Consider the following 24,488-nt stretch of genomic DNA (forward strand, 5'->3'; position numbering starts at 1 on the left):
TTTGTTTACCTTGAAGCTGCGCGCTAGCTTGATGGCGATGCGGGGAACACTGGGAGGAGAGATTGACAGGCTAGTTCTCCTCCTCATATGGCAGAAGTGTCGGTGAAATGTCCGTTAGCGTGTCTGCTGCTGCTGTGGCTCTGCGTCCGGCTGACCGAGACCAAAAACACCCGGTAAGAACCCCCCGTCCCCGCCCCCCGTCCCCGGTGCTACCGGTTTGAGCTAGCCGCTAATGTTAGCCTGCTAGCTGTTAGCCTAGCCTGAAGAATGACAGAAGTCTGTACAAACTAGTTTCGGTTCCTTTTTCAGTGACAGTTGAACTCGCTGGATGAGAACATTTTTGATAAAATATTAACATTTAAAGAAACATTTTTTGTTACAAACTTAACATAAAACTAATTCAAAAGATGTTTTTAAATCAGCTGTTTAAACTCTGATCACAGGTCAAAGGTCACTTCTTTGACTGACTGACCTTTAGACTCTTAATCTGAGTAAACATTCAAACAGGTTAAATTTGATTAAACACAAAGTATATCAACTGAAGCTGTTTAATATACATGTTTCACTTTATTAGCATTTAATCTTCACTGTGACGTCACAGTTTTCAGGTAATTAAACCTATCTAAAGGTGAGTCCTGTCCTGTCCTGTCCTGTCCTGTCGTCATGTTTTGGTTCCATTCTTCAAGTGAACTGTTTATCAGTTGTGCCTGTAGTTTGAGTTGTAGGCCACACGATGGCGCTGTTTAATCACATGTTATAACAATTACCCAGCAGCACCCGAAATAATAAAAAGTGATGGAAGATTCTGAATATGAAAAACACTTGACTTTCTTCTGATTTAAAAAAAAAAAATAGACTAGAATAGAAACTTGAACCAGAACACCTCTGATCGAGTTTTCTTTAAAATGCTTTGTGAATATATTCTTCAGTAATTTTCCTTTCCATCCTTCGGTGCTGACTTTAAAAGTGGGAAACCGAGTTTTCAGAATCAGAGTCGTTTTTTTTATTGCCAAGTACATTTACACACACGAGGAATTTGACCTGGTGTTTTTGTGAAAAACAAAAGGCTAAGGAAATATAAAGAACAGTACTCCTGTTGACAACTTTAATAGAATGAGATACAAATGCAACAAGCAATTACAAATGAATATAATAGAATATAAAAATATAAAACCATGTTCAAAAGGTGCAGTGGATGGGCCGTGCAGTTTCATATCAAACCTTTAAGCAACACAAATCATTTAGATGTCTTAAATGAGGAAAAGAATAATCTCAAATTGTAGTACAAGAAACAGAAGGTGTACCACATAATTAAGCTAATATTAAATAAAACAACTCAATGATGAGCACATGTCTTAACTGATTTAATATGACTTGCTTGAGATTTGAAGGTTGAGACTTTAGACTTGCTTGTGACTTGTACATCATGTGACTTACTACCATGTCTGCTAAAAACAATCACACACTGTGTTGAAGAGGTTTGAGATCATTGTCTTAATTTGTCCAAAGAAACAAGAGTGTCAGTCTTGAGAGGGTTTTGTAAATGTTTCCCCATTTTTGGAAGCGAAAAAGCTAAATGCAGATTTTTCAAGTTCAGAGAAATACCTATGGGACTTGAAGCAATAGTTGTGCAGAATTTAAAATAAAAATATCTTTCAGTAAAAGTCTCCTCACAGTGTGCATGTAAACAGAAGATAATAAGTCATGTGCGTTAATGTAACACGTAAACCAGTTCCAATCTTCACATTACTATGATGTTCTCTGACTGTGGGGCTAGATGAGAGTCTGTGTTATGTGATGGGGATTCAAACCAGGAACCTTCTCGCTGTGAGGGAAAAGCACGAACCACTAAACCACCTTGCCGCCCTATTTAAATTATTCTATAGAAATGTATTTGAACTTTTGGCTGGCTGCTACTTTTCCAGACATCAAAAGGTTGCTGTTATCTTTAAAATAATTCTACCTCAGGGCTCTTCAAGTTCATCTGTTCCTCTTTTTAACCCAGCATCTCTGTTTCTTGATGAAGCATGACATAAAGTACACAATCTGTAGCAGAGAGAATCACTCCCATGATTCCCCGCCCTGCAGCCTCCACGTCAGTGTCTGTTGTTGTTTTGACCCCTGGCGGCAGAATTTACATACCGTGTGTTTAAGGCACAAACTGATAAGAAACATGCCAATGCAATAAAGTACAAGTGATGCCAGAGATGATTTAAACGGACTCTGCAGAAAGAGGAAGTGCAGAGGGAAGAGAGACGCTTTAAAAACAAGATGTTGCACAAACCTGACTGGATTCAAAGAGAACAAAAACACAAAGTGAGGACGTGTTGATGTAAGGTAAAAACCTGACCTTGTTTTGCAAAGCAGTCATGTCTTACAACACACACACACACACACACACACACACACACACACACACACACACACACACACACACACACACACACACACACACACACACACACACACACACACACTATGCAGCCTTGACATTGCAGTTACATAACCGTCGTCTCCTCCCCCATGTGGTGACCTTAACCTGACCTTGTTTTCATGTTTGCCAATTTCTGTTCGTTAAAATTGAAGTTCAAATTAAAGTGTTTTTATAGCAGAGTGCTGCACAGGGTTCCTGTCACACACACACACACACACACACACACACACACACACACACACACACACACACACACACACACACACACACACACACACACTCACACAAACAGCTCTGCTCTTACCATCAGCAGCAGCCCCACATTGGCCCTGACTCATATTGATTTTTTTGAGAACTCTCTGGCATCTGGCGTGCAGATTGTTGATGAGAAAAATGAACATTTCACTGTTTTTATGTCCGTCAGTATCTCATAACCACACCAGTTCAAACACTGCAAGTTGATTCAGCATATTTCAAAAGACAACCTCTACATTTTGCAAAGTCACATTTCACATATTTATTTGGCTCACTTCATCACAGAAAGGAAAGTTAAATCAGAGGATTTCATTTTTAGATTTTTATATCTTTTCTTTCTGGGTTAAGGTTAGATCATCCCGTCGTGTCTGTGTGAGTCAAGTCATGGAGAAGTTCATCAACAGATAATAATCATCATGTTGATGAATCTCTCAGCGTCTCAATGGTTAAACATTTTGTAGGTCCGGCTAGAGAAGCATCGATCGTCTTTAAATTGTTTTTTATTCTTTTAAAAATATTCAGTCGACCTTTTTTTTTCTTTCCTCGCAGCGTCTCGATGGAAGATGACCTCCTGCTGCCGTACGCCGAGGGTCACGGCCCTGCCCACTCTCACCGCTACGTCAGGGACTGTCAGGCTGTCACCCACGGCAACACCACCCACGAGAGCTGGCCGACCAGGAGCCACGGCGGGCTGCCGGTGGCCGAGTCCACCATGTTTGTGTCCAGCGTGCCGCAGAGCTCCAGATGGGTTTACGGTCAGTGATGGAGTTCAGACCCGATGTGATTATCTGTGTTGACTCTGGATCTGATCCACGTCTGATGAACCTCTTGATTTATCGATCACCTTTCTATATTTATTTACTCCCTGACCTTTGACCCATCCATGCACAACAACACAAACACTGTTCTTTAGTAAAGTTAAACACGTTTAAACGTCTGAGTCTTCAATACCTCATAAATTAATCCATGAAGTTATGCAGAAAAGGTGAATTCAATCACATCACATAAATTACATCTTTAGTATACATTTTAAACTTTATTTTTATGATTTAACGATTTTTAAAACATCACAACAGAACAGTTTCTACTCCCTATTAAGACTCAGGGGTCTGAAACCGCCACTTTCAAAGTGAAGTCCATAAATATTTAATTAAAGTCAGGGTTGGTAATTTCCTCCAGAGTCACTTTTTTCAGATTTTGGTGTAAATTGTTTTTAGGTCCTGACAGAAATGAATAACTCATGTTCTCTGAAAAAAGAACAAAGAAAATCCATCACCTGTATCAGTTTGTAAGTCTGTAAAAACTTCAACCAATGTCTGCCACGAGGTACCAATCTGATGAACCAATCACACACCTCCCTGTCTCCCTCGCTCTCTACCTCTTGCGTGCTCTAGCTCACACTCAAAGCTCGTCACCGATGACTTTAGGAGTTTATACTGAGAGTTTACTGACCGCTGAATGAGACATGAGACGACGTAGTTTCTACACAATGACAGAGATGAGCTGAGGTCCACTTCTGGAGGGACGGCGCCTGATGTAAGTGAGGGGGCGTGGCTTTAGAGGGAGCACAGAGGGAACACTGAACTGACTTGATATCGTTGTAAATGAGGCTTGTCCCCTCAATGATCTCGCAAGTATAAATTGATTGTTGTATAGATTTTTATATTTTATTCATCCGTCATTTTAAAAATGTCATCACTCATTTTCTTAATCTTTTAAAGATTTAATGCTTTGTGTCACCTTTCACCTTCACCCGCTCCGATAATAAACAAAATGCTCTTATTATCAGTCGCTCAGAAGATGCTACATTTATTTATGTATTACTGTTTATAACTCAGGCCTTTCCTTCGTCTCCAGGTCACATGACGGTGGTCAACGACCCGCTGAGGACGGTGTCGGTGTTGGAGCCGGGCGGTCCGGGCGGCTGCGGGATGAATCAGAGAGCGACCGTGGAGGAAACGGCGGCGGCTGCAGGATGTCTGTACGCTCAGAACGGGGGCTTCTTCGACACAAAAGAAGACAAGTGTCTCGGGAACCTGGTGAGCGACGGCAGGCTGGTGCAGGACAGCGGCGGGATTCAGAACGCTCAGTTTGGGATCAGGGAGGACGGCACCCTGGTGTTCGGGTAAGAGACGATAAACCACAGATACATTTACTACGAGATGTGTTTACGCAGCTCAGTCAGAAACAACAAATCTGACTTTTCTAGAGATTGTCTCACAACGTGCGGCCGTAGATTTGAAGCTTAAGAAATTCCTGAAGGTGCATCACGACTTCAGGAATCACTGAAGCCAAATGATGTCAACACCTTTCTTTTTTTGATAAGGCTCTTGCCACCATTCGTCACCAGTTATCACCAGTCTTGCGACATATCTTCCCCTAAAGTTGCAGATGGTTTCTCTCTTTTTTCAAGGCAACATCCAGCGAGAACAAAGTCCGATGAGCCGATTATTTCTGTCTCTCACAGCGTGCATTGCTCTCTGAGATAAAGATCATAAAACTCACACAGATATCGACTCTTCTGAAGCTTTAATATCCGTCTGTTTACATAGTTTAAAAACACACAGCTGTTGTTGAGCACGCTTTGTGGATTTTTTACGACTCCTGGACTTGATTTCACCTCAGCAGATCGAGGCTGCAGAAAGATAACAAGCTGTTTGTGACCCCTCAGAGTCTTAACCCAAAGAAGGAGTTCCACTTTAAGCTGTGGATTTGGATAAAGATAGAATTACCAGGAATCTTGATTTTCTAAAATATGTATTTCCTTGTTGAAAAACAGGTCTGACCTCTTCCACAGGTGAATGAGTCACTCTGACCAGGTGTAAACAAGCCCAGCTGTTGCATCACACCGGGTCCAAAAGTTGACATATTCAAAAAAGTGGCATGGAGCAATATTTTATGCAACAGTTTGTGTGGGTGTTGAGGGTCAAACGTCTAGGAAAAGTGAAGCTGGAACAAAATAAGGATGCATGCAGAAAAACACAAGCTAGGTGCAAACGAGGGCTGCACGATACGAGAAGAATCTGCGATAACAGGTTCAACTCAGGTTCTTTATCTATCTGCTGTTCTGAATGTTTTATACAACATGCCCCTTCTGAATCCAAAGAAATCCCCAAAACTTTTTATTTTCATCCACTTAAAGACTTTAAATGTGATTTTTTTGATCCAGCAGATGTCGCCCTTGAGCACCAGCATGAAACCAAAACAACTTGCACTGCATTGTTGTGTTATGTGTTATTGTTGCTGCTAATGCTAGCGATCTTTATTCTGCTGGTATCTTCACACTGCATGTAAATTTACCTGAAATGAGCGTGATCTAGAAACACAGTTAAGCAGTGAGTACAGTATGTTATTCTTCTTTTCTCTAGTCCCTCAATTAAACAACTTTTACACGTGAGGGGAGGAGTCAGTCAGCCAGCCGTCCGGGCGATGTAAACAAAGTGAAGATAGGACTCTGAAAACTCTGAAAACATCACAGACAGTGGGACTCGGGTGTTACACCCATTGTAGACAGTCATGACTCACAGAGTTATTTTCAGAGGATAGACTTGATTTCTTTTTAAGTGTGAAAAATCACATTTAAATCTTTTAACTGACACTAGAGAAATCCAACGGTAGCAATAGCTCGCTGCAGCTTTGTCTGACTGCATCAAAATGGTTTGAAAGCATCAACATTATACGCAGGCCTCCATCCAATAGGAGCAATGTACACATGCTGAGGGAGGAAGCACGGCTGTGTGTTAATGGTGAAGTGTCATCTAGCTAGAAAATAAGATCAAATTGAGATAATAAATTGCACAGCTCTGATAGAAACCTGTCAAAGGGGACTTTTCAGGACACCGTCTCAAAAACTAAATCTCCAAACGGCCTGTTTGAGCACACATTTTCTGAAAAGTGAAGCAGGCAAAAAGACGGAGAGGATGGACTAGGGACACATATTAGAGTTAGAAGTGGTGAAGTGGATTTAGCATCATAATGTGACCTTTAAATTCATCATATTGATCCAAAAACAGTTTCCATAAGAGGATCATACTTTCTGATAAGGCAGAGATCTCTCAGGTCATTTATGACGAGGTGAGTGATAACAGAGCCACTGTGTCCTCATGAAGAAGTCGTGCAGAGGTCTTAATGTCACACAAGGACGCTCATTTTAACCTGCAGGTGAGCTCGCAGAAAAACATTCAACACACAAAAACAACTTTTACAAACTTAAACAAATTCAAATGTAAAAATCCCCCATCAGTGATTCCACCAGCTGGTTTCACACTGTCATACTGTAGCTGTGTTTAAATATAAAACACTTTCTGGCTGCTAATTTAAGGGGTTAGATAATTTAAGGTAAGTTGATCCCTTTCCCTAGAAGTAGAGGAAACAGTAGAGTGGTAAAAATAAGCTCAGAGTGCAGCGCCATGTCGGTTGTGTAACTGAACAGTGTGGCACCAGGCCAGAAGCCAACACATCATGTTTGGAGTTTAAAGTTGAGTTTAGACTGAGAGACATGAAGCTGCAGAGACGTGCTGAAGACGTTCTGGTTTTCATGAGCTGTGTCTGCTGGGTCACAAGAAAAACAGTCCTCGGAAAATTGTCAACTAACCCTTCAGCAAAATAAATGTTCGACTAAGTGATCGAGTTTGTTTCTGTGGTTTCTCCTTCTGTGAAAGGAAGGTGTCTTTCCTTCGAGGCCTTGTTGTTTCTTAGCTCCAATCAGTAAGATACCTCCTGAATGAAATGATAAAGGTATCTTACTATCTGATCATTAAGGAAACATGCTATGTTGAAGTGCTGGCTTCTCTGACAACAATGCAGCAGCCAGTATGTCCTCCTTCTAACTTTAGATTCTGCTCCTGAATGCTCTGGATTTGTTTGGACCAGAGAAGGTAGGCACTTTTAAGGCGACCCCCTACATGGCCGTTTTGGACACCCCTCGGTTTGTCAGATATGAGAGCAGTTATCAGGTCAAACCAACAAGAGAAGTGGTTCAGATAGAAGTGATTGTACCCGACCTAAAAAGCCTCTGCATGTTTCTAATAAGCTCCACGAGCAGAAACGTGCTCAAACTAGGATCAATATTGGAGATGCTTTTGAAAAATGGAGAGAGGTTAGAACACAGAAAGGTTGTAAATTATTCTGGAATTCGACTGATGTTGCTGTGAGGTTTTCATCCTCATCACTCACGTGTTTGTGTTTTCTCTTCTCTGTACTTAAGTCTCCTCACGATCACACCTCTCACCCTGTGTCTTATTTATTTATCTATCACCCCTTCTCCTCCTTCTCCTCCCAGTTATTAGTCACAGTTCTTAGGCGATCAATAGACCTGTGATGACGTGTTGATGACTCACCTGCAGTGTGAACAAACTGTTCATCTCTCCACCTGCAGAACAAACACTCTGTTCCATCTGATTAAGATCGAGTTTCAGACGACAGCACAGGTCCAAGTGTTTGATAAGCAGAGTGTAGCTCTAGATCAGGATTGTAAACTGTTATACAAATATCCAGCTGGCAGAACTAAGGCTGTAACGATTCCCTCAGGATTTATTTTACAAAATGAGACAAATGATGACTGAAAATGTTTCCTTTAGGGGCTCAAACCCACTTGTCGGTGTGCTTTGACCTTTTAATGTTTATTATCTCTCAACAAGGGGGGTTGATTGGAGCTTCTCGTTGTGGTGTGAATTAAATGCTGCTTCATGTTGGTTATGTTATTTGTGTAACTCTCTGTCTTCTTGCAATAGTTGCACACAGTTTTTGTCTGTCTTTTTTGTCCGTTATCTTCTCACCTCTTTCATTTTCTGTCTTGGTGAAGCCAAAATGCTTCCTCACCTCTGATTTGAAAGATGGTGGTGCGTCTTCCATTTCTAAATCCTGCTCTATAGCTGCTGACATTGACCATGTTACTGAGATTTATTTATCAGGATTCATCTTTACATCTCCTAATAAGAACTGTTGATGTTCTGACGTTCTCCTTCTCAGGTTTCTGTCCCAGGAAGAGGTTTTGGACCGGTCCAACCCGTTCGTTCAGCTGATCAGCGGCGTGGTGTGGCTGCTGAGGAACGGAGAGGTTTACATCAACCAGAGTCTGCAGGCCGAGTGTGACAAAACACAGGAGACGGGTACGTACTGCACATTCACGCTCATGACCACAGAGGAGACAGTGAGCAGCGTAGAGAGAGGAAGAAGGGTTTGCTGACAAGAAAAACATGCTGCAGGAGAAATGAGAATCAGGTTCAATAGGAGAGAAAAGAAGTCATGAGAGCAATGACGGCTGGTCGAGACGCAGAGGTGAAAGAGAGAGGAACCAGAGGAAGTAGAGCTGGTCATCTGCAACAAATCGCCCGTTAATCGACGGCTAGATTGAATAAATATCAAAATAGAAAATACTTTGCACATCCATTTCATAAGTCAGGTTCATAGGAGAGCAATGTGTCCATCAAAAATGTAAAGGCAAACTTCCTTACATTGTCTTAGCCTGCAACCAAACATTTATTGGCAATGTTTCGGCAGCAACCTCAAGTCTTGAAAAATGAAGCCGATGCTGAAGTGTAAAATCCTGCAGTTCCTGGAGTGTCCACTAGAGTCTGGCTGCAGAAGCACAGGAAGTCACATACACACCCATTCTAAAAAGCCTGTTTTTACAGCAGAGATGAACATGTTTACAGCCTGGTTCAAAAAACCAAATAGGTGTGATTAGCTCATGTCTGGATGGACACACACTGTACGGGGGGTGAATGTTTTGATGACTCATCAGTTTTGATTTGATGAAGGATAAGAGTTATTCACAATAAGGCGTGTAGCTGACCTGATTGACAGGTGGGCGCGGTGTAACGGTTTGTCAGGAGGTTTAAAACCCGCCTCAGCTCCAGCTCTCAGCCTGTCGTTAGGTTGACTGAAAGTTAGACTGAGACAGCATTTCCAGCATGGCGGCTGGGTTTTACAGTCTATGGTATAACCCCGCCCTCCCAATCGGTGTCATTACACCTTGTGTTGTTGTCGGCTTTTTGAGGTGAATGTAATGAGTAAAGCGCTAATAAATGTCTGAAAAGTTGCTCATTATTGCAAACAGTGGAGTCACAGTAAAGCGTGGCTTAGTGTTTTGTTTTTCAATACTATCGATAACTAAAAGAACAGAGGCTATGAAAAGTATCAACCGTTTTGACAACCGAGCCGTTTGTCGGGTTTGTTCAGGACAGGCGTTTCCATGGTAACGACAGATAAATCTGGTCTCGGTATCAGCAGCTGTTCAGACCTTATCAAGGTTTTCTTTGAACTTCAGCTCATTCAACTTGAGTGACATTATCTCACCGCTCCCTCTCTCTCTCCTTAACGCCCTCAGTTAACCCCGAGCTCATCCCCAAGAGTGAGACACAGAAACTAGATCGTCTTTTTAGTCCAGCAGTAATCAAGTGTCACTTTATCTGCCGTGTTTGCATAACACAGACGCTCGCCTGCGACCTTAAATGACTCCCAAACAAAACGACACAACAGGTCGCTGCCATGTGTGTGAGGAGGAACTATGACAACTATGTGGACCAGCCCAGGGTTTACGTCAGGTCACGCCTTCATCTTGACACAAATGCCACAGAAATAAAAGACACACACACACACACACACACACACACACACACACACACATGGTATGACAGCGGGAGAAAACTCTTCTCAGAACTGATCTGTCTCCGTTTACTGAAAGGTGACCTCCGCTTTGAATCAACTCATGAATGTGTTATGAAACTCTGCAGGCGGTCTGCCCGTTCATCCAGCTCCTCATCAATCTATTTATTTTAGTATTTCTTGATAAAATGTTCATTTCAACTCTTTCAGAGGTGAAATATGTAGAATGTTATGACAATGTTTTCACTTAAATATCAAAATAGGGTAAAAATTGACAAAATCTGAGGCGCTGGTGGCACTGTGGTTGGTGTGCGCGCCCCCATGTACGGAGGCTGTAGTCTTCTGGGCGGGAGGCCCAGGTTCAAATCCGACCTGTGGCTCCTTTCCCGCATGTCGTTTCCCGCTCTCTCTTTCGGCTCTCTCTCTCTCTCTCTCTCTCTCTTTCTCTTTCTCTTTCTTTCTCTCTCCCACTCCCTCTTTCTCTCTTTCTCTCTCCCACTCCCTCTTTCTCTCTTTCTCTCTCCCACTCCCTCTTTCTCTCTCTCTCTCTCTCTTTCTCTCTCCCACTCCCTCTTTCTCTCTCTCTCTCTCTCTTTCTCTCTCCCACTCCCTCTTTCTCTCTCTCTCTCTCTCTTTCTCTCTCCCACTCCCTCTTTCTCTCTCTCTCTCTCTCTTTCTCTCTCCCACTCCCTCTTTCTCTCTCTCTCTCTCTCTTTCTCTCTCCCACTCTCTCTTTCTCTCATTCTCTCTCTCTCTCTCTATACATTAAAGCAAAAAAAATATATATTTTATTTTCTTTCACAGGATTCTTTCGTGAATTTGTGGACGTTGTGTCGGCCAGGACGGCGGTGGGCCACGACGCAGAGGGCAGGCTGATTCTGTTTCAGATCGACGGTCAGACGAAAATAAGAGGGTGAGGAACATAAAACTCTGACGGGCTTTTATCCAGAGCAACTGGCTCATGTTCTCCACTACAGTAAGTATCTGCTGAACCAGACGAGGGAAATAGGAGACACATATTTTATGAACGGCCGGGTTAAGTGGATTAAAGAGTCGGCCTCCGTCTCGGGACTGAAGAGAGGGCAGACACAGATGTGCATGTCAGAAAACAGATGATAAGTTATTCCATTACTAATAAGTGACTCACAAAAAGTTAGAGGAGGAGGTAAATCTGCTTGCCTGATTTTTTTGTAAGGAACCACAACAGAGCCAAAAACAGAAAACAAGCTCTTTATCCCAGAACTGTTGTAGCTCCTCCCCCAGGTGGGTGACACTCCCACAGCTAGGTGTTTGTTCTGCCCTCTGAGTCTGCCTTCTCACCGTAAACGACAGGGCATGGAGCAAGGCTTCTATTTTTGCCGGATGCCGAACCCCGGCAATTTACCTCAGAGCGGATCCAAAACACTTGAGAGAGTGACGGCCAAACTGCCAAACTACAATCTGACTCTACAGTCAACGCTTACTTTTCATAACTTAACACTTTACTGCCGACACCCAGAGAGTATTTTAGTCCAAAACCAAGAGTCTAAAGATCAACATCCCTGTCTTCAGAGCCAGCAATTTAAACGTTTAAACAATCATCTCACTCTTGAAGACAAAGGTTTATCTCTTTCTGTAATGCTGTCACACATTTAGAGTAAACACCTGAGCCTGTCACGGATAACAACAGCATCCTTTAGTGGACACACTTTCATCTAGAGCACATGAAAAAATACCAGAATAATCCTTTAAAGGTCATATTCTGTAAAATCCACTTCTCCATGTTCCTCTAACTCTAACATGTGTCTCTAGTCTGTCTACAAACCCCCCAATGATGAGAAAAGTCCATCCTCTCCGTCTTCTGCCTGCTCCACTTTTCAGAAAATGTGTGCTCAAACAGGCCGTTTGGAGATTTTCCCTTCATGACATCACAAAGGGCAGTAGCCCCTCCCCCAGGTGGGTGACACTCCCACAGCTAGGTGTTTGTTCTGCCCTCTGAGTCTGCCTTCTCACCGTGGTCAGACACAGCTCATTTACATATTTAAAGGTACAGACACAGAAACAGCCTGTTCTGAGCAGGGCTGAAATAGAGGGGTTTATAGACATGATCAGATACAGGATCAGAGTGGATTTAGAACAAGAAACTTCACACATGTTTTGAGGAGCTCTGACACTTATTTACACTGAAGAAGAGGAGGAGGAGATGTCACCTTTAAATATGTGTCTGTCCTTTTACAGTAAAGGAGAATTGAATGCATGCGTTGATATTTGAGATGTATGGAGGCTAATGCACCGTCATGATGATTGCACTTACATTAGTGTTATTGAGAAGAACGATGCAGGTCGACTTGAAGAAGAAAAAACAAAAAGATGGAGAGAGTAAAAATAACCTGATTGTATAGGTGATAAATGGGCGAGCAGTAAAAGGGTTACTTTGCGAGATGAACTAACGCTAACAGCCTCACGTCTCCTCAGCCCATCGATCGTATTGATCCGTTCCCCCCACCCCCCTGCAGTGACCCGTCAGACCTGCAGCAGCTCTTGAGGTTGATGTGTTTGTGTTAATGATCCGGCTTTGAAAGCACAACAAGCTGACATGTGTGTGCATGTACGCTGTGCTGTGTTTATCTCTGCTGCTCAATATCAGACGAGCACAACTCAGACCTGACCAAGACCTCCCACTCACATGCTGACCCTCTGGAGAAAACGATGCGCTGTGAGAGGACCGCCACACGTGCTTTTATAGATCCAAGTCTAAGACTGAAGAATAGAATTAAACTTTAGCCCCTAACAGCATGAACGACATTGACTTGAGGAACTTAGCAATCTTGCATTTTAATATATGCACCTAAATCCTGATTTTTACCATTACATTAAAGAGGACATATTCTCCCCCTCCTCCACCTTTTCAAACAGTCCCCCTCCTCCACCTTTTCAAACAGTCCCCTCCTCCACCTTTTCAAACAGTCCTCCTCCACCTTTTCAAACAGTCCTCCTCCTCCACCTTTTCAAACAGTCCTCCTCCACCTTTTCAAACAGTCCCCCTCCTCCACCTTTTCAAACAGTCCCCCTCCTCCACCTTTTCAAACAGTCCCCTCCTCCACCTTTTCAAACAGTCCTCCTCCTCCACCTTTTCAAACAGTCCTCCTCCTCCACCTTTTCAAACAGTCCTCCTCCTCCACCTTTTCAAACAGTCCTCCTCCTCCACCTTTTCAAACAGTCCCCCTCCTCCACCTTTTCAAACAGTCCCCCTCCTCCACCTTTTCAAACAGTCCTCCTCCTCCACCTTTTCAAACAGTCCTCCTCCTCCACCTTTTCAAACAGTCCCCTCCTCCACCTTTTCAAACAGTCCCTCTCCTCCACCTTTTCAAACAGTCCCCCTGTGGTCTAAATGAAACATCTGTGCTGTGCTTTGGTCAAAATATAACATGAATCAAGCACCAGAGGAGGTTTGTGACCCTGTATAAACCAGCTCTCTCAGAACGCTCCGTTTTGGTGTGTGTGTCTCTTTAAATGTAATGACCCCCCCCCTGAGTTTTCCCCGTAGACATCACTCCTCTGTAGAGAGAATAAAAATGGCGGACATGCTCAAAAGTTTTGTTCTAGGCCGGGGGTGGAGTCTATGGGTGGAGATACCAGGAGAGGGGAGGGGATTTTTTTTTACCAGAATCCCACTGTGACATCACAAGGAGAGGACATTTTGAAACGGAGCATTTTTCTCTGTGTTGTAAGACTTATGCAGACCACAAACAAAGGACTGGATGGTTTATTTCACATGTTGTGGGTCTGTAGACTCTCAGGTTACCCAGATATATGTTCACAAACACTGTAGAAGAGGATTATTCATAATATGTCCCCTTTAAAATCTACATCAATTTTCACAGACACTACACTGAATCCCACCAGCAAGGATCAACAATCATTTTGTAGTCTCAGTGTTTCTTTTCATCACAGTCTGTAATAAATGTCCTTTAATCGTGTGTTTCTGTGCAGAATGAGCCTGTGGGAGGTTGCTGACACTCTGAAGCAGTATGGCATCATAAATGCCATAAACCTGGACGGAGGCGGGTCCTCCACCTATGTGGTTAATGGCAGATTAGCCAGTTACCCGTCTGATCACTGGTGAGACAATTTAACCAAGAGGAATAAAGTCCTTTCTTTACTTCTCAAAAGGCGTTCTCTGGACTTTTTGGTGTCTTTATTATTTTGTCACTTCTCCAGTATACCAGACGGCAGGTGGCGCTGTGGCCGTCGCGTCTCCACCATCCTGTGCGTTCACCAGCGGCGCTGCAAGGTGGCAAACTGCAGCGGGCACGGAGAGTGTGTGGACGGACGCTGTTGGTGTCAGCAGGGCTGGCAGGGAGACGCCTGTGACTCTTTAGTGTGTCAGCAGGCGGACTGTGAACCCCACGGTGTCTGCACGGCTGGTGAGTTTGGAGATGAAGAATCAGAGGTCTAGATTTAGAAACATCACTTCCCCCCCTCCTATTGGCTCGAGCTGAATTCTCCGGAGAATATCCTGCTGCATTCTCAAATCAGCCCCCCTCACTGCAGAAAAAATACAAGGGTTCTGGCAGAGCGAAAAATTTGGCTGTTTGCGTTCACACATGCAGCTCCTCCTGGAAATATCAGGAGTTTTTCAGGAGATTCTGCCAGTGTGAAAACGGCATTAAAACACGCTCAACCTTCATAAAGGGAAGAATTATTGCATGACTGTTGTTTCACTAAGAATGAATCACTAAAACGTAATACTCTGTGCATCCTTCTCTCTCTACTGCTCCATCTTAAGGTCATATTCACATATCATACAGCGCTGATGATAGTCAGACGCTAACACGCAAGTTTGTTCTGCTCAGTGCAGGTTGATCTTGTTGAGCGTCTGAATGTTGAGAGAAGCCGTCTTCAGTCTGCACAGAGCTGCTCTCTCATGCTTTATGTTTTTGTTTTTCTGTGTTTCAGGTGGTTGTGTCTGTGATGCTGGATGGAGAGGAAAGAACTGCAGCCAAGGTAACTCCAGCCGAGTTTTCTCCCAGAGGTCAGGTTCAGTACGGTTCTGTTCCTCTGTCCAAAGTTGAGAATTGTCCAAAAGTATTCGATCTGTACCGTCCTACTTTGCCAAGCGCACCACACCGAGCCTGAAGGGTAGAGCTAGAAACACTGCAGTCCGCTGATTGGTCGAAATAACCTTCATTTTGTGAATGACAGCAGTAATAAAGGACAAACACAAAACTCGCCATGTTTAAATATCCTGTGGATTTCAAGGAGTCATTTTTTTTTTTTTAGACTAATGTCAGCACTAAGCTCCGCCCCATGGACGACCTCGGAGGTGCTGACCTTTAGCTGGACGCCCTCCCTCGTTACCTTTTGTTTACTGTGTCACGTTCTTCTTCTTTGTTGACTTTATTGGCGGGCTACACTGTGTCCCGCTCCTATGATGTCACGCTTGTCGTAGCTATGGGCATCAGGCTTTCACTCCGCTTACCACACACGCACGCACGCACGCACGCACGCACGCACGCACGCACGCACGCACGCACGCACGCACGCACGCACGCACGCACGCACGCACGCACGCACGCACGCACACACACACGACAGGACATAAACATGAAGAGAGGAATGTGAGCCGAGAGCTAACACACTGACCTGTGATAATGCAGCAATTTTAACACAAGCACACACACACACAAGCACACACACAAGCACACACACAAACACACACACACACACCGGCCGGCCGGCAAACGTTAGCATTTAGCGTTGTCATTTTGGCTATCTCATCGTTAGCGTCTACCTTTGCAGTCCGCGTTGTTGTGACTTTGAGTTCTCCTCCTATCCCAAGAGTGCCTCCCCGGTTTCTATGGTGACGGCTGCAAAAAAACCTGCACCTGTATCAACGGCGGTTCCTGCGACCCCGTCCGTGGACGCTGCGCCTGCCTCCCTGGTTTCCACGGCAGCACCTGTGAACAAGGTAGAGCCGCATCCCACGCTACAACATGACAACCAATCGTATCGAGTTCGTCTTTATTCAGACAATGTGAGGTAATGTGAGGTGGAGTTATATGAAGACCTCGCCGTTTCATCTCCGACAGGTCGTTGACTTTGTCTCTTCTTCTCCGTCAGTGTGTCCTCTGGGGTTCTTCGGCCCGTCCTGCTCTCTGGAGTGTCGCTGTGAAAATCAGTGTCCATGTGACCCTCAGACAGGAAGCTGTAACGCCACACTGCCAGGAGAGACCAACAACACCTTACACAGAGGTACACACACACACACACACACACACACACAACCTATTCAGAGACGCCTTCTGTTAAAGGAAGACTTCTCTACAATGAGGGAGAAGCTCGAGTCCTGCTGGCTGTGTTGTTGTCAGAGCCGTGTTTACATGGACGGGACGGCCGGCTCCTCCCCTTGTGTATAAAAGCTGTTTTAGTCAAGAACTAGAGAGAAGAAGAAGAACATACTCACTGATTATTTGGATGTTAGTAAGAGTTTTTAGATCACGCTCATTCTGTGTCAGTTTACATGAAATGTGAAGCTACGAGCTAACTAAAGAGCGCTAACATTAGCATGCTAACACAACAATGCAGGACACAGGTGATCGCAGCTCGAGCTGAGGACAGTTATGTCCGCTGCTTGCGCTTGACGTCTTCATGTAAACGAGAGGAGGGGGGTTGGAGGTGTGTCTCTGGAGGAGAGCGGAGGCTTCAGTATGGAGGGGGCGTGGCCTAACAGCAGTTTGTTTTGGTTTCATTCTGGAGCTCAAGGGCGACATCTACTGGATCAAAAAGTCGCACGTTCTTCCATTGAGGGCAGTTATTGGCTTGGTTGAGCCTGGTAGGATTCCTTCTGTAACCAGCAGATCCTCTGAAAGCCAGAAAGTATTTGAGCTTCTTCTGGTCCTCTGCTTTCTAGTGAATTTTCTCCATCAGGACGACGTCGTTATGTTTGAACTGAAAAAAACTGAACCGTCTTTCTAAATCTTTCATCCGCTCTTCAATCAGATGACTGAATGCTCCTCAGGTTTTTATATTGTTACCGACTTTTTATCCTTTTTGCACCACAGATCTTTCATTCTTTTATTATCCACTCAGGTTGATCACTTATCAGCGTCTTGAACTTTAGTATCTCCTCTTTGGTCATATTCTTTATTTTATCACTTTTTCTAGTACAAGCTGCGTCAAACCAGTTTCCCAAAGAGCGATTAGTAAAGTAGTTTGAATTGAACTGAGTGCTCTGTACCTTCACCCAGAGGGCAGAGGAGTAAGATGCTGATTCAGTGGGCGTGTGACGTCCTCTTCTTTTGTTGTTGAAATGCGTTTGATGACGCGAGGTTGGGTGTGTAGAGGCCAATTATTTCTGCAGCCACGTGTAGGTTTGACCCGCTTTGTGTGACGGTGAGAACGTTAAAAAAGGAGATCAGAGGATGGGCTGAATGATGCAGGAGGAGGAGGAGGAGGAGGAGGAGGAGGAGGAGGTGAGATGCAACATTAGCTTCACATCTGCACTACTGTAAATATCTAGATAATTTCAGGAGGACTGCTCTGGATATTCTCCTGACCTGGTTGTTCACACATGCACCTCACAGGGGGAGACTACCTCTTACCTCTTAAATATCCCTTTAGGAGCACGTGATTCAGATTTTTTTATTGTCCCACAAGGGGAAATGTGCGTTGCAACAGGAGCACACAGAAGACAAGAAACACAAGAACATCTCCATGAAACATAAACCAAAACTAATTTAAAAACTCAGACAACACAGCAAAATATAAAACCAAATAAAATCAGTCAGGAGCCCTACTTTTTTTTTCTTCCGAGATTCCAAGTCGTAATTACGACTTCAGGGGGCGCTCCAGTTGACACTTCGACTGGGAACTGGGAATTTCCCACTTGCGAGATCAACTGGAACGCACCATATGCCCTGCAGTGAGTGAGAGCTTCTGGAGGAGGGGCTTGTGTTTACAAACTGAAGTGAACAGTTTTTACTGACTCCTCCTTTAAACTTTGACAGCACTGTGTGTGGTGTTCCAGACACGACCTCGAATCAGAAGCTCTCTGATTGGTTTGCAGCTGTGACTCACACAACCAAACATTGTGCAGTCCGCTCGCGGCTAACTTCTCGGTAACTCTAGAGTATCGAGCAGTTAGCAGTAAAGACTTCCCTTTGAGTGCGCTGCATCGTTTACTGTCCAATTAACAACTTAAAAACATGTGTGTTCAGATGAGAAGCTCCTCCCCTCCAAAGCGTGCACGCCATCATTGTTAAGTTCTTTACGTTCCTGAAGGAGTGGCGTTCAGTCCGTCTGTTTCTGATGAGTCTCAGCGAGAGTGAGAGAGAAGAACATTTGAAGCGTGAGCCTGAATGTTTGTTGTTATCGGCCTCAGTGTGTGTTTGACAAGTCACAGAGTTTTATTACTGTTTGAAGAGTGTGTGTGTGTGTGTGTGTGTGTGTGTGTGTGTGTGTGTGTGTGTGTGTGTGTGTGTGTGTGTGTGTGTGTGTGTGTGTGTGTGTGTGTGTGTGTGTGTGTGTGTGTGTGTGTGTGTGTGTGTGTGTGTGTGTGTGTGTGTGTGTGTGTGTGTGTGTGTGTGCATTGAGCAGACGTCAAAACAGTCGTGTCGTTGTTGCCGTCAGTGCAAACAGAGCAGCTCTGTGTCGACTCGACTGGGAGGACTGGAAATGTTTCTCAGCTCCCAGAACTCCCCACACACACTCCATGACTCCAAACCTTTTCAAGGATTGTTTATCGTCCTTTCAGAACACGTTTGTACATAAAAAGAGAACCAAAGTTATAAAATGAGAGAAGTAGAATTAATCAGAATGTGGTTGACGAGGAGGTTTAAACCTTTAAGGAATTAGTCTTTGTGTTTTTCATGCAAATAAAATAAATGTTTAAAATATTTCTACAACAATTTAATGATACCAAAATAAAGAGTTCATAGAAGAGCTGTAAAAAAGAATTATTATGAATAAAGTGACTGTGGTGAAAAAACTAACATCTATTTTTGTTTTCCTCCTTTTATCTCCTCTCTCTCTCTCTCTCCTCTCTCCTCTCTCTCTCCTCTCTCCTCTCTCTCTCTCTCCTCTCTCTCTCTCCTCTCTCTCTCTCTCTCTCTCTCTCCCTCTCTCTCTCTCTCTCTCTCTGTCTCTCTCCTCTCTCTCTCTCTCTCTCTCTCTCTCCCTCTCTCTCTCTCTCTCTGTCTCTCTCCTCTCTCTCCTCTCTCCTCTCTCTCTCTCTCTCCTCTCTCTCCCTCTCTCTCCTCTCTCTCTCCTCTCTCTGTCTCTCTCCTCTCTCTCCTCTCTCTCTCTCCTCTCTCTCCTCTCTCTCTGTCTCTCTCTCTCCTCTCTCTCTCTCCTCTCTCTCCTCTCCCTCTCTCTCTCTCTCTCCTCTCTCTGTCTCTCTCTCCTCTCTCTCTCTCCTCTCTCTCTCCCTCTCCCTCTCTCTCCTCTCTCTCTCTCCTCTCTCTCTCACTGTCCTCTCTCTCTCTCCTCTCTCTCTCTCTCTCCTCTCTCTCTCTTCTCTCTCCTCTCTCTCCTCTCTCTCTCCTCTCTCTCTCTCTCTCTCCTCTCTTCTCTCTCCCTCTATCTCTCCTCTCTCTCTCTCTCTCTCTCCTCTCTCTCTCTCTCTCTCTCCCTCTATCTCTCCTCTCTGTCTCTCTCGTCCACAGCTGGTCATTGTCTGGCCAATCAGATGTTCTCGTTGTGGAGGAGAGATGAAGAAGCTCATAGGGAGCGACCTCTTCTAACAGAGTAAGTGTCAAAGGTCACGTCACCTGAACAGACCCTGACCTCTGACCTTCTCCTCTCTGCTGACCGTCCTTTAGACTTCTGGCCTGTTAATCTTCTCTTTCAGACACTAAATGAAAGAGAACGAGAAACCTCAAACAGCTGAGAGAGATTTCAAAACAACAGTTTAGTTAGAAACCGTCAGTTCTTCTTCTCGTCTTCGACTCTCTTTAAACGTAAACCCGGCCGTCGAGTCTGAGGACGCACGCATTCATTAGCCTCCTTACCTTTCACATGCAAGTGGGGGAATTGTTAGCCGTTGCCGTGGTAACTGCAGAGTGCTTTGTGAAGGGGGACCGAGATGGAGAAAAGGGCTTCATCTGTTTTAACCCGAAGCTGTAAAGACAGATTCTTACTTATTTTTGGAAACACAGTTACTCTCTTTAATGACTTTTAAATCTCCGTCGCTCCTCAAATGTGCTCGCCATGTAGCGGGAGGATCACTTTCTCTCCACCTTTTCTCCTTCTCCACCCTCCTCCACTAAGAGGAGGACACACAACTGCCCCAGTTTCTCCTCCTTTACAACGTCGAAGAGAACTGCATGTTGCCATGTTTGCTAGTTTGCAGCTTCCTGTTTGGTGCTGGTGTGACCGCTCCTATTGGTTGTTGACGATGATCACATCACTGAACACAAATAACACAAAGAGTAAAGTAAAAGTAAAATCGGGAGAGAGAGATAGAGAGGGGAATGACCTGCAGGAAAAGAAGCACAGGTGGGACTTGAACCCGGGCTGCCCCCTTACACCGAACGAGTGAGATCATGTGACCACGCACCGACTCTCAGGATTTTATTCTCACTTTGGAAATTTGTCTAGGACGCTGAAATCGCTTGAAATGTCATTTTTCAGAAGGTCTGACTCTAAGACTAATGGGGACTCCCCCTAGGCCCAACTGCCCCCCCCCCCCCCCCCCCCCCCCTCCTCAGTCCCCTGCTGGTCTGCGGTCACACTGCTCCAGGACTAACCGGGCCTGTGCACGGTTACTCTTGTAACGTCGTAACACAACACATTCATGGATTTATGTGATCATGAAGCGTGCTCAGTTTACAGGACAGACGCATGGTCAGGTCCGCGTCCGTCAAAGGACCTGAACTGTAGGGGTGAAGTGAGCTTAGGAATGGTACAGATTGCCCAGTGTGAGTGTGCCCTAACGCTTCCATACTTACAGGTATCATTGTTAGCATGTTAGCATGATAGCTCACTAACACATGCTTGACCTCGGACACATCAGAAATGAGAGAAAGAAAAGTTCTGATCAACATCTAAACAGTCTCTCTCTTTCCTCCTTGATGTTTTCTTTATGTCCCTCCATGTTGTGAACAAAGAGAGTGATGTAACCCTCTGTGTCTCTCCTCAGAGGAACATGGCTGATCCTCACCGTCTCTCTGGCCTCTCTGCTGTCACTCAGCCTGACGCTGCACCTCGTCCGTGCGTGTCGAGGATCGCCGGCCGCTCGCTTTTCTGCACATCGAGATTACTCCTTAGTCCCGCTGATGGACATCAACGGAGCCGCCGTGGGGGGGGAAGCAGACACCCGGAAACTGGAAGAGTTGGACTCTCAGGATGAGGTCTGGTCTCCGTCGGGCTCGGGGGGGTCGTAGCTGTCGGGAGGAACGAGGTGACGCTCCGTCATAACCCAAAACGATGAAGCACATCTGTTTCACTCTGCTGACGTCAAACTCTGTCAGCTGGTTGAGAGGTTTTGTTTAAAGCCTCAGAGGACTCTGAATGTAAAGATGGAAGGACATCCTGGTGAGACGATGAGGATGAAACGGAAACCAGGCGTCTGTCTCATGAATAGACAGATATCCAACGCCAACCAATCAGATGACAGCACTGGAGAAGAGGCCGATCGTTCCTACAGGATCCTAACAGAAACACAGAGTTTACAAAGTGTGGAAAAAGACCAAAAGAAACATTTGAATCAAGATGTTTAAATCCACTTTAACACCTTTGATCATCGTAGAAATCAATTTCTTACACGTCTGCGTCTCCACGATGTCTAGTGTCAAAGAATAACTTTTATTTAAATCCTTTGTACGACTTTTGCATATTTTTGTTTCTAAATGACAGATTTGCTCGACCTGCAGCCGTACAACAGGCTGTGAAGGCTGCAACATCATCTTTGGAGGGCAGAGAAAAGTCGTCGTTGTTTTTGTCCCTGACAGGCTCAGACTGTTACTCTGAGAGGATCCCTTCAGAGACATTACTGTTACAGAGGAAGATGATTTTAATCTTCTCCTGTGCGAGGCCCGGATTGATGACACCGGATTCTAGAGCCCCGTTTCCACCAAGCGGTCCTGTTCAGTTCGGTTCGGTACTGTACCCATTTGTTGGCGTTTCCACCGTCAAAAGTTGGGAATGGTACCAAAATAAGGGCTTCATACCGTCCTACTTTTTTGTTTCCTTTCTGTTCGGGTTCCAGGGGTACCGACCTGACCCTAAAGGATCCCTTATTTACTGTGTCCCCGTTCTTCTTCTGAAAGCGGGCCACACTGTGTTGGGCTGCTGTGAGGTCACACTGTTACATATCTGACGCAGCTATCTCCATCTGGCTTACACTCTGATCACGGTCGGCTGTGGAAACGGCAAGCAAGTTCAGGGTTTACTGTACCAAACCGGACCGAACCAAACCGGACCGCTTGGTGGAAACGGGCTCGGAGGTTCTCATGAGCTGAGATGTTTTGTATGAACGCACTGAGCACCGTCTCTGAATGTAAGAAGAACTGTGAGGTTCATTTTCAATCAAATCAGATTAAAAAAATAAAATGAAGAAGCAGAATTTTCTCTGCTGCCGAGATGCCACAGTTTGTTTTGACTGTTTATAATTCTCTGTAGAAAGAAGCAAACAGATTCTCTATACGATCATTTTTGTAAAACTCTGATTTGTTTCTTTGTCCTTGATTCACATATTTATATAAATATAAAACATGAAACACCAGATGTGACCACTAAAAGAAAGCTCTCTCTCTGATTTGTTAAGGGGAAACTTTTAAGGTGTTTCCTGTCAGCAGCACCAGAAGGACGAGATGTGATCTGAATCTGTCAGAAGAAGGAAACTGGTAGAGATAAGGAAACAAGCAGCATTATTAAAGGTCACTTAATATGTAAAATCCACTTCCCCATGTTTCTCTAACATGTGTCTCTAGTCTGTCTACAAACCCCCCAATGATGAGAAAAGTCCATCCTCTCCGTCTTCTGCCTGCTCCACTTTTCAGAAAATGGTTGTTTGGAGATTTTCCCTTTGTGGATTAAAATAAGTTTAATAAGATGTTTTGACTAGAAATAAGACGGATACACTTGATAAGAAAAAACATTTTGCAGTGTGAGTTTTATTCTGTCTTCTTAAAAAGAATCTGGGCACCTCTGGCCCGGGTTCTAGTCAGACCTGTGGCTCCTCCCCCGCATGTCGTTCCCCACTCTCTCTCTGTCCAATGTCCTGTTTCTCAAATGAAGGCACAAAAACCTGACATGTCTTTCAAAGCTGTGGAAAAAAGGCCATTACTTTTATATTTATGAAGTTAAAGATTAGAATCTGTGTTGGAAGTTGCTTATTCACTGTCAAAATAACTTAAAGTCAATTCTGAGTAAAGCTGACGCTTCACACCAGTATGTGATCGTTCTAGTTTTATCGATGTGGGCTCAAAGTTTCAGACGTGTTTTTGAAAGAAGTTCTGGATTTGGAATGGAATAATAATAATCTTCTTCTTCTTGGCCTCACAGACTCTCTCTGTGTCTGACCTTATTCTTGTTTGGGATGTTTGTGGAGTCATCAGGTCGGCTCTGACCTCCAGCTCAGGGTCAGAGCACCTTTAGGTTCATTTCTGTCCAGCTATCAGATAACTGAAGAGGTCGAACCTCCACCTCAGGGTGAACTTGTCTCTCGTTTCACTCGTCAGTTTCCCGTCTCTGACTGTTTGTCTTTGACATCTGTGGCGTTGAACTCTGCAGAGAGGCCGACTGTACTTGAACTTTCACAGAGGACAAAGAGACTGAAGTTAAGACACTCAATGACAAGATGAGGCTGTATTAACAGTTTTATTTTAACACTTTGAGAGGCACATTGTAATTCTCTTTCACAGATCAAAATGTTTACTGTTTTGTTAATATGAGGCCTAGCAGCCAGTTAGCTTAGCACAAACACTTCAAACAGGACAGAAGCCACTACCTTAAATCTTTTTTAGTTAGTTTTTTGTGGGCTTTTTGTGCCTTTAATGTAAAAACAGGAGAGTGGATAGAGTCAGAAATCACGGGGAGAGAGAGAGCGTTGGGAATGACATGCGGGGAAGGAGCCACAGGTGGGTTTTGAACCCAGGCCATCCGCTTGGAGGACTATAGGGGCACGCACGCTAACCACTGCGCCACCAGCTAACCACTGCGCCACCAGCGACCCACTACCTTGAAACTTTAGAGGTTATAAAATCCACCT

At 44.4% G+C, this 24,488-nt stretch overlaps 1 protein-coding gene across 1 annotated transcript; it reads left to right on the forward strand.

Moving 5' to 3' along the window:
* The first annotated feature begins 13 nt into the window (after window positions 1-13).
* Window positions 14-22,864, forward strand: LOC109999546 (N-acetylglucosamine-1-phosphodiester alpha-N-acetylglucosaminidase). The gene is made up of 12 exons (XM_020654607.3): window positions 14-173; window positions 3,239-3,444; window positions 4,547-4,814; window positions 8,660-8,799; window positions 11,102-11,210; window positions 14,270-14,398; window positions 14,498-14,703; window positions 15,236-15,283; window positions 16,119-16,247; window positions 16,400-16,531; window positions 19,942-20,023; window positions 21,417-22,864. The coding sequence occupies exons 1-12, from the start codon at window positions 88-90 to the stop codon at window positions 21,658-21,660; spliced, it is 1,779 nt and encodes a 592-aa protein (XP_020510263.2). The 5' UTR covers window positions 14-87; the 3' UTR covers window positions 21,661-22,864.
* The last annotated feature ends 1,624 nt before the right edge of the window (window positions 22,865-24,488 follow it).

Source organism: Labrus bergylta, chromosome 8 (assembly GCF_963930695.1).
Source record: "Labrus bergylta chromosome 8, fLabBer1.1, whole genome shotgun sequence".
NCBI classification, from domain to species: domain Eukaryota; kingdom Metazoa; phylum Chordata; class Actinopteri; order Labriformes; family Labridae; genus Labrus; species Labrus bergylta.